The sequence below is a fragment of the Lepidothrix coronata genome, unplaced genomic scaffold, assembly GCF_001604755.1.
Source record: "Lepidothrix coronata isolate B3197 unplaced genomic scaffold, Lepidothrix_coronata-1.0 Scaffold390, whole genome shotgun sequence".
Taxonomy (NCBI): Eukaryota; Metazoa; Chordata; class Aves; order Passeriformes; family Pipridae; genus Lepidothrix; species Lepidothrix coronata.
The window spans coordinates 104,930-115,625 of record NW_016690570.1 but is presented as its reverse complement, the minus strand read 5'-3'; the positions used below and the strand labels follow the sequence as shown (position 1 = coordinate 115,625).

The 10,696-nt window shown below is 46.9% G+C and overlaps 1 protein-coding gene across 2 annotated transcripts; it reads left to right on the top strand.

Annotated features, from left to right (window-relative positions):
- Positions 1 to 180: 180 nt before the first annotated feature.
- On the top strand, positions 181 to 6,129 carry LOC108509698 (mast cell protease 1A-like). 2 transcript variants are annotated; one of them, XM_017839241.1, is made up of 5 exons: positions 181 to 1,055; positions 3,649 to 3,802; positions 4,300 to 4,441; positions 4,560 to 4,817; positions 5,367 to 6,129. In XM_017839241.1, the coding sequence occupies exons 2-5, from the start codon at positions 3,696 to 3,698 to the stop codon at positions 5,535 to 5,537; spliced, it is 678 nt and encodes a 225-aa protein (XP_017694730.1). In that variant the 5' UTR covers positions 181 to 1,055; positions 3,649 to 3,695; the 3' UTR covers positions 5,538 to 6,129. The 2 variants fall into 2 exon arrangements, with proteins under 2 accessions (XP_017694730.1, XP_017694729.1); XM_017839240.1 differs by lacking the exon at positions 181 to 1,055 and adding an exon at positions 2,937 to 3,246.
- The last annotated feature ends 4,567 nt before the right edge of the window (positions 6,130 to 10,696 follow it).

Here is a 10,696-nt window from a genome sequence, read left to right as displayed (position 1 = left end):
GTGAAAAAATAACCAAAACTGGTATATCAGAAGGACAATTAGATAACAGATTCAATGGATCTGTGATATTTGTGTCTTATTTCTGTGTACTGAAAATTCTCCCAAACATGGTCTAGTAATTTACTGCAGCTGAGATCACCATGTCCTTTATGCTATGTTGTCCAAGCTTGTCTTCCATGGATACACTGGTCCCTCTACTCACTGGGACAACCTCTCCTGGTTCTGCCTCTTTGCTTACTCCCACTTCCCACAACAACTTCCTTTCTCTAGGGAATCCGCGATGCTGAAGGAAAGGGATGGCTGGATCTAAAGACTACAGCTCCCTTTACACCAGGGCTGAGATCACCTCAGTGCAGCTCTGAAGGTGTTAATTACAGACAGTGACTGGGAGAGCCAGAGTCACCTCTCACCATGAGCCAGTCACACTCTGGCTCTGGGGAAATGTTCCTCATGGTCTCCTTAGAGGCACAGCCCAACTCTGCAATGTTCTTGGAGAAACTCCATGGTGTTCTGAGCTCCAGGGGCCAGATCTAGAGCCCTGAATCACCTCAGGTCAGCATCTCTCCAGAGCTGCTCAGTTGAACCATGAAGGACTCAAAGCCCAGCAGTGGGTAGTGGCCTTTCCCACCACACTTGAAAGGTGACACTGTTAGCAGTGGATGGGAAGAATAATTCAAACAGAAACCAACAGGGTTGTCAAAGAGGCCTGGAAAACAATGAATTTAGTGGGCACCTCACAACAGGCAAAGGCCAGATTTGTCACCTTCCTCTCTGAAAGAAGCTTCCTCTCTAAATTTCATCCCATTGAAAATGTTTGTGTTTCATTCATGGTAACTCTTATATTCTCTTCTTATTTAAAGTGAATAAAGGTTTTACAGAAGCCTGCATAGTTGGAACACTTCTCCCCTGCTCTAAGTGAAGGGACAATGTGAGAAACCACAACAAAAAAATGAGAAATACCACCAACTAATATTTCTGAAAGCTTTCATGGGAACGCCAACTTTTCCACTTGAGTATTTCTTCTCTTCAAGCCTTCCTCTATTTCAGAGTTCAAAGTAGGTATTGCAAAATATGAATGGGTTTTATTACTTTGTTCCACCCATATTGTTAGAGTTTTTTATATCATCATCTCTGTTACACAAAGTAAACACTTCTCACTTCCTGCCACCTGGAAGGATTAGTTGGTGTTTAGGTTTGAACTTGTCAAGGATCAAAAATTAGCGACTTTGTGACTGGTGAGCCTGGCACAGTGATGAAACAAGTTATTTAGCTCCGTAATAGACTAGCTATTTCCATTAATTTCTCCTTTTTTTTTTTCCTATTTGATCAGTTGAGCTCACCTTTGGACCAGAGCTGCCCGTCTTCCCATTCAGTGGTTGAAACACTGTCTTTTACAGGAAAGGTCAAAGGGTGCTGATGAAGAAGCAAATGCTCAAGGAAACTGAACCTGTTATTTCCTCACTTCCTCCATCTAGATTTGACTTCAGTGGCCAGCAGTAATGCAGATAATATCTCACAGACCTCACCATAAACTTTCAACGACACCTGCACTACAAAACACTGCTCTCCTTAATCATCCTCATTGATCTTGAGCTTAACCACAAAAGAAGTAGAAGTTCAATTGGAAGAAACTGTAAAGCCGCCTCTTCTGCAACACTGTTCCTCTCTGCTTTTGGACACTTACACTGGGATGAAGGCTTCAAATCCATGGATGGAACACACATCTGAAGGTCCAGCTCCCATGCATGGCTGGATGTGCTTCAAATATCTCTCAGGTTGTTCATGGCTTTGATCACACAGATTGAAGTCTAGCAATCCTCTCCAACATTTTTTTCCTCATATCTATTGAGAATGACAGATGAACAAATTATTCTTTCCAGTGGTATTCCCGTGATCCAGATCATCTCTGGCTGACATGTCCATTCCTCTCTCTTTCCGTGTGAAGGCAGCACTGCTGCAGGAGGCATTTCAGATGCCTCCATTGGATGATCCAAGGATGATCCAAGGATGATCCAAAGAAAGATGCCATTGGAGGCATCTGAAATAAAATTCGGAGCTTAGGCTTGAGTGGAGAGCTTTGTTTTCAAGGCCAATGTCTATTAAACACACACAGCTGAAGTGCAGGCAGCAGGGAGAGTCGGTGGCAGAAATCTGAGTATCCTTTACCTTGACTTTAGCAAGGCTTTGGACATTGTCAGGACCCAGCATATTCTTCTCTGTGGGTTAGAATGTTATGATCTAAATGAACAACTTGATGAACAACAGGTTGGATGTTCATGCTCAGAGAGTGGTGGTGGTGGTTCATAGGCCATACTCTTTGTGGAGGTCTGTAACAAGTTCAGACAAAAGAGAAGCTTTCCAATGCCTGCAAGCTACCACTAGGAAGATGAACCAGGCTCTTCACCGCAGCCAGCGGTGGCAGCATGAGAGAGAAAGATAATGGGTAGACAGTAGAAAATAAATTAAAAAGTCAATGTGTAAGAAAAAACTAAAAGTGTTTTCATGATGAGAAGACTGAAGCATTGGAATGAGATGCCCAGACAGGATGTCCAGTCTTCCTCTTCTGTGTCAGTGCCTTAAGTGCATTCCCCTTCCTGGAGGTTTGAATGGCTGGACTCACGGCAAAAGGAGAGTTAGCAAAACTGGGGGCTGAGTCCTTTCCAGCTTGAAACCCTGGAGCCAGTGCAGCCAGGGAGGACCTCAGAGAGGCCTCAGGCAGGGCTGCTGCCCTTCTCCTGGGGGCTGCTTTGAAGAGGACACTCTGACTCTGGTCCCCACCTGAGCTCCAGCTCCAGTAGTGTCTCAGCCAGGCCTGCACCTGGCCATGGCCTCTGCTGATGTGGACCTGGGCCCATGGACTGACTTTCCAGCTGTACCTCAGACTTTTCTCAGCAAATGGACTTCTCAAATCATCTAGAACACAAGTGCTCAGGGATGTGAGGTTCTGAACAAGCCCAGATCTCTCCAGCTTCTGGAGGAGATGGTGACAAAAACCAGAGCATGTGCAATGAACTCCCTCACCAAGCCACAATCTGGGGGTTGCAAACAAAAAAGCAGAAAATGACACAACCTAAGAGCAGGCTGAGGTTTCCTGTTTCAACTCCACACTACATATATAGAGATTGCCATTCTGTACCTATCTCCTGCCTGGCCTTAATAACTGCTTTGGCTCCTCAGGACAGTGGTAGAAGATGCTGCTTCTCCTGCTCCCAAGTGCTTTTCTCCTTCTACCATGGGCTGGGGCTGGTGAGTACACCAGGACAAGGACATACAAGGGCTCAAATGGACACTAGCAGGAAATCTCAGGAAATGTTCCTGCCTGGTCTTCTCTCCTATCACTGCACTCCTACTCTCCTCTTTTTCAGCTCAGACTGTGCCTGAAACCAGTGATGCATTACAGGGACTAGAGTTGTGCCCTTTGATAACATTTCAGTCATCCAGAGCCAGGTGTGGTCAGTCCTCCCCAGGCAGTGCTGCTTGTCTTTCTCTCCATTGTGCGCCAGCAATGCTTTGGACAGCCCAAGGAAGGAGAGTTGTGGATATCATTTGCATATGATGTTAGAAGAGGTCCCTCTCTCCTCATGCAGTTCCAAACTTGGTAGGAAATATTGGCATATGTGATATTAACACTTCTCATCTCTCTTCCAGGAAGGATCATTGGAGGAAGGGAAGTTAAGCCCCACTCCAGGCCCTACATGGCTTACTTACAAATTGAAAGTGGCTCAGATACTTACAGATGTGGAGGGTTCCTGATTCAGCCAGATGCAGTGCTCTCAGCAGCTCACTGTGTGCATGGAAAAGGGTAAGACCCTCTGTTTCTTCTGTGTGGGATATTTTCAAGTCTCACACAGTCCTGAAGGGCCCCAGTCCTGGTCTGGGCTGAAAGAGTTCTCTGTGTCTCTTCAGGCAGAGCAGGGATCTCTGTGAGCTGAGCTCCCCCTGTGAGTTGCAGGAATTGTCTGCCAGGTTGCTGTGTGCTCCTGGGGACAGGAATGCTCAGCAGTGATCTCCTGGTTCATGGCTCCTACCATGGCTCAGAGGTACTGCTGCAAAAGAGGGGCCAGTGTGTCCCATTCCCTGCTTCCCCTTTGTCTTCAGAATGGGACAAGTCAGACCTATGTGAGTGTGTGGGGAGGGACCCTCAGTTGAACAGTGGAAGGAACCCAGGTTACAAAAGGGAATTTGCTGAGAACAAATCTCTGGGAAGGTACATCCCAGTGCCACCTCCCTCCAACCACCTGCCACGGGGCTGTGCTGCTCTGGCCAGTGCAGCTGCAACATTTTGGTGTTTCCTGGCAGAAAGGTGAATATCACTGTGACTCTGGGAGCCCACAACATAAAAAAGAAAGAACTGAGCCAGCAGAAGTTCCATGTTGGATGTTGGGTCATCCATCCCAGATACTTAAATTATAGATCTGGAAATGACATCATGCTGCTGAAGGTATGTTCTCACACATCTTTTCTGCCCAAGGGATCTCCTCCCTGCTCACCTCACCAAACCCATGAACTTGTTCCCATTCCTTTGCTGGCTCTAACCCCATGTTCTCTCTGCTTAATAGCTGAAGAAAAAGGCCAAGATGACTAAGTATGTGAAACCCATCTCCTTGCCCAGTCATAATAAAACTGTCACACCAGGAACTAAATGTAGTGTGTCTGGCTGGGGCCAGACATCAGTGACAGGGCATAGGACTGATGTGATGCTAGAGGTGGACCTGGAGCTGCAGCGTGAGGAAGTGTGTGAGGAGTCTTTCAAAGGCTACTGGTGCCAGTCTATGATCTGTGCCGGTGATATGCGTGGCAGAAAATCAACTTACAATGTAAGTGTTTGGATGGTGCTGGGACCACAGTCAGTCAGGTTCTCAGGTGAGGGTCAAAAGGGCAGTACAATGAACCAGATTCTTTGGAAGGATGTGCTGAGGCTCTTCACAGCAGCTCTGAAGCTGACGTGCTCCCTGAGCTGGGGTGCACTTGCCCAACTCTCAGCATCAATTTGCCTCTTTACTCACTTGGAGATGTTCTACCTATCCCAGCCAGTGCCCCAGCAGGCTGCAGAGCTTGTATAAATCCTTCATCCTATCCTCACTGGAAGTGTTCAGATAGTCCCCCATGTCTAAACTAGGATTAGATCCTTCCTTTCAGAAAGGTTTTGAATCTCGAATAGCCTCCAGTCCTGAGTTGCTTCCCAGAAGGGCTTAGAGGAGTAGTGAGGCAGCTACAAACCCTACAGAGCTGGGTCTGGAGGGAGGGAGGGGGTCAGAAGAGGAGATTCTTTACATGGGGAGAGGGAAGTGGAATAGTTTGTTCCTTAGGGCAGGGAGAGCTGTGCTGTGACAGGGCTGACCCCTTTCACTTCTTTCACTCCACAGGGTGATTCTGGAGGCCCATTAGTCTGCAATTGGAAGGCTCATGGCATTGTTTCTTATGGATATCAAAATAAACCCTTCCCTAAGGTATTTACCAGAGTCTCCTATTTTGAGCCCTGGATCAATGAACAGCTGAGGAAGTTTGCAATCCAAGAGGCTTCCAAATGCACCTAAAACAGAGTCAGAGATGCCTTGCCAGGCACATTTTCTGCACTAAGGAAAGTCTCCCTGGCAAGGTAAGAAAGCAGGTCCCAAGCACACCCAGTTTCCCATTGTTCCCTTCCTCCCACTACTGCCCAACAGTGCCACCTCCTGCTCTGCTTTCTGTCCATCAATAAAAGCTCCTTCAAACTTGCTTGTGTGTGCTGCCTTCTTGAGGATGGGATGCAAAGCCTGAGCATGAGAAGGAGGAGATGACACTCCTTGGGAGAACCTGAGTGGGACTGTAGGTGGGACACACAATACAGATCTTTGTCCCTGAATTGCTGCAAATGCTCTCCCTTGTCTCCCTCAATCTCTTGCACTCAAACCAGCAGGTAGAGACAGCAGCCTTACCAAACCATTTATTCAGCCTTTCAGAAACAGAAGCTTCTCTGCCTTCAAGGGGGGATCATGTGGGTTTCTATTACCAACTTGAAACCATCTCAGGATCCTCAGACAGACTCAACACCAGCCAACCTTACATCCCATCTTCCCTTTCAACCCTCTTGAACCTCAGATGAAGCATTTTCTCTGCACCTGTAAAATGCCTGAGGGCTGAAATGTGGAGATTTTCTCCTATGAGATCAGCTAATCAGACCTGGCTGGGCCAAGAAGTGCCCTCGTGGTGTGGTGACAGGATAGAGAATGTCAAATATGGCTCAGGCAAAAGCAGTACTGCAGAGAGACAAGCCTGATCAGTCATGCCAGGGAGAGATGCATTTCTTTTATGCAATTTTTCCTTTATGATCATTTATCCATGATGCGGACAAAGGGATAGAATGTACCCTCAGCATGATTCCCAATGATATAAAACTGGGGGCACAGAAAACTAAAGAGGTGCAACAAGGGCAAGTGTGGGGCCCTCCACCTGGGGAGGGATAACCCCAACTACCAGAACAGCAGCTCTGTGAAGAAGGACCTGCAAGTCTTGGTAGATGACAAGTTGACCATGAGCAAGACACATGCCCTGGAGGCCAGGAGGGCCAATGGGATCCTGGGGTGCATCAGGAACAGTGTGGCTGCAGGTCAGGGAGGTGATCCTTCCCCTCTACTCGCCCCTGGTGAGGCCACATCTGTATTGCTGCATCCAGTCCTGGGCTCCTCGGTACAAGAAAGACAAGGAACTACTGGAGAGGGTCCAGTGGAGGCCACAAAGATAATTAAGGGACTGAAGTATCTCTCTGAGGAGGAGAGACTGTGGGAGCCAAGCCTGTTCAGTCTAGAGAAGAGAAGACTGAGAGGGGATCTCATAAATACATATAAATATCTCCAAGGCAGTTGTCAAGAGGTTGGTACCAGACTCTTTTCAGTGGTACCCAGTGACAGGATGAGGAGCAATGAGCACTCCCAACATGAGGAAGAACTTCTTTCCACTGAGAGTGGCAGAGCACTGGATCACCTTGCCAGGAAGGAATCACCTTGCCCTCTCTGGAGACATTCAAAATTCCCCTGGTTGCATTCCTGTGTCACCTGCTCAAGGTCACTCTGCCTTGGGAGAGGGATCAATCTAGATGATCTCCAGAGGTCCCTTCCAACCCTAACTGTTCTGGGATTGTGTGATTCCTGTTGGCTGGCTGGCAGGAAGGAAAAAGACACATTGGATTTGAGCTGCTCTTTTACACAAACTCTGCTTCTCACCCAAATCTTCACTGTCAAAGAAGCATCTGCCCCAGGAAGGCACCAGTTCTGAGGAACAATGGGCCTCAGATCCCTCCCTTTCTCCTCACAGCTGTGGTTAAGCACCAAGTCAGCCAAGACCCTGATAGTACCCATAAGTTCTGCATTACCCACCTCAGTTACAGAAGCACAGAGTTCTGCATCTGTGCGAGGACAAAAGCAGCCCCAGAGGCTCCAGTGAAGCTGTTAAGAGATATCTCCGCTTTTTGAAATCCTCCTGTTTCACTTTAAATACTTGTCTCCCTTCTACCATAATTTCAAATCAAGTAACATCAAGATTGCCATGGGATGAATACAGGAGGTTGCAGGATGTCCAACCATTTCATAATAATTCACAAGCCTTCTTTTGAGTCATCCCAAACACACACCTCTATTTCTGGCCAAACAACACTCAGTTTGCAGCCCTGAAACAGGAGAAAATAACATTTCCAGAAGGAACAAAGGGATGCCATCCAAGCTTTCCATCCAGTCCTGAGCCACACTGGCTTTGCTCTGCCCCCCCATAACATCCCTTTTCACCCAAATTCCACTTCAGAATACCCCTCCCTAGGTCCAGCACTTTCTTCTCTCTCATGCAGTCAATGTGTGCCACGTGAGCAGGAAAGGAGCAGTCAGCAGCACCAGTGACCGTGGGGCAGATGAACACGGGGCCCACAGGTTCTGGAGCTGAGAGTCACCACAACCAACAAATGTCAGTGAGAATGTTGGGGAGGGGGATTAGCAAGGGAGTGATCACAGAGCTGCCTGCCTGGTAAAGATACAAGAAATGAGGAAAATCCAAAGTGCTCTTCCATGGGATACACTGGGAGATGGGTGAAAATGTGTCAGCACCCCATCCCCATCAGCACTTTGTAAAGGAGCCATAATGGCCCCAGAGATTCCCCTGGCACAGGGTCTGCAGTGGGTACAGGGATCTCCTTCCCCACCCCACCCCCTGTCATTCTAGGGGGGCCACAGGAACATCCATTGCCACAGGACCAGGCCCAGACACCTCCCAGGACAGGGGCTTGTGGGAACTGTGGGAGGGAGAGCAGGATTGTGTCCCCAGACACAGATGCTGCTTTTCTTGCTGCTTCTCAGTTGCCAGAGCTGGCTGCCTTTTGTCAGAAGGCTGCAGAGGATCATCTGGGCATGAGGTAAGGGGTGCAAGCACATGCCCAGAGCAGAGCTCTCCTGTATTGATAGTCTGCAGTGTCAGAAAGTGCCTGTGGGATGGTCTGCTTTGAACTACTCCAGTGCACTAGGAACACAGGGTCAGTCTGCATTCCGAGCTCTGAGCTCAGGTGCAGGGACCTTGACAGGTCTGGGAGGTGTTGAGAGGTGCCAGCCCTGTTCCTGGAAGCACTGAGCTCTGCCAGGTGTCTTCCATACCCTGGGGGACCTCACACGCTGCTACTCTTGTTTCCGCAGCCTCAGCTGCCCAAATACCAGTGTAATCTTTACCTTCCCTCTCAGTGTGGTCCTGCAGATTCGGGCAGTGCTCAGATAGAAAGCCCAGGCAGAAGCACGAGGAGCAAATAAAGTGCAAAAGAGTCTCCAATCTACGGGCTCACATTTGAAAGAGACATGAGGCTTGAGGAAGCTTCTTTTCATGGGAGCCTGGTGCATGTGACATTGGCCTTTAACCCACCTCTCTGGAAAAGGTCGGGAAACCCTGGAGTTTTGGACTCATGCAGGCATGGAGGGGCCTTAGCAGTCAATTGTTACAACCTCATGCTCAATTCAGGGTCAACCCTGAGGGCAGCAAAGGAGCTCAGAAACCCTTGTGGGTCTCACTCCACGCTCTGGCGGGTCATGACTTCAGTGCTGAGCTAAGGTTCCAGCACTTGGCTCCTCTTCTTGGGTCATACTCTTGAGCTCATTCTCAGCTGCTTTCAGGAAGGAGGAGAAATCTCCAGAAGAAATTGCCTGGATAGATGGGGCATAAGTTTGCATCTTTTTTCAGGAGGGCTTGTGAACACTGTTTGGGCCTCTGATGAAAGGTGAGAATATTAGTCCTTTGGGGCTGGCTCCTTTTCTCTTTTCTATGATGTGGTTTTCTCTTTTGAATGTTCTTCACTGGGTCACTAACACAAAAATGAGCTCTAGTTCGTGTTCTGTATTTGTCTGACACTTTCAGTGTCTTAGGTAAACTGAACTGTTACCCTTTTTTCTGATTTCTCTCTTATCAGCCATGTTCCTGGAGGACAATCACCACAAATGCTCAGACATATCACCCTTCAACTAATGTCAGCCTTGTAACCAATAGCTTTGTCAGTGCAGATTCATTTTATATCCAAAGAACCCTGGTGGGAATTAGATCTCAGCGTCCCTGTTCTGGGATTCATGTGCAGAAGGCCACATCCATACTACAGGCAGGAAAGATCCACTGTGCAGTGTGATTGCTTTAAAACTGCTCTGACACTGAGTAAGGAGAAAAAAGTAAAGAGAGGAAAAAAAGAAAAAAAATGAAGAATCCTGTAATAGTTTGAAGAACTTCACCCATATTTAAATTTCTGTGATTTATCTGTTGCTGTGATGACTGTCATATCTATCGTTCTGTCCAAGTACTGATGTGACTTTCCTTGTATACTGAAATATTTTCTCCTTTCTTTTCCCTGTTGTGGATTTTTGGTTTGGTTTGGGGTTTGTTTGTTTGTGGGTTTTTTGTTTTTGTTTGGAAGCACATCTGTCTCTCTGCATCTGATTTTTACCTTGGATTCTGGTCAAGGTGTAGTAATGCCTGCATTTTTATTCCTACCAATGTCAACCTAGAGCCTTTAAAATCTCATTTGAGCCAGGACAGCAAGGCAGTCTGAGCCAACTACATTGCAGTGACAGAATGCCACCATTTCTCTGACAGAAATGTTAGAGGTGGGGACACAATGTAAGAAACCACAAGAAAAAAAAGGGAGAAACTCCACCAACTAGCCCTTCTGAAAACTTTTACATAAATTCCTCCTTTTCCACATGAGTATTGTTATTATTACAGCCTTCCTCTACTTCAGAGTTCACAGCAGGTATTGCAAAAAATAAATGGGTTTTATTACTTTGTTCTACCCATATTGTTAGAGGTTTTTATCTCACCATCTCTGCTACACAAAGTAAACACTTCTTACTTGGTGCTATCTGGAAGGATTCATTTGTGTTTAAGTTTGAACTTGTCAAGGAACAAAAATTAGAGACTTCTTGATTGGTGAGCCTGGCACAGTAATGGACAAGTTATTTAGCTATATTACAAACTGGTTATTTCCATTAATTTTTCCTTTTTCTTTTTATACCCCATTAGTTGAGTTCAGCCTTGAACCAGAGCTGTCCATCTTCCTATTCAGGCCTCATTCATCTCTATGGATGTATTTAATTAAATAGCAGCTAAAATGCCTGGAACCTTACACTGGATTTCAACTGTCAGGACAGAAAGAGCATTTGGAAAGGAAAACACTCTCCAGAAGCCAAGTCGGATTGCCCATTCTTAA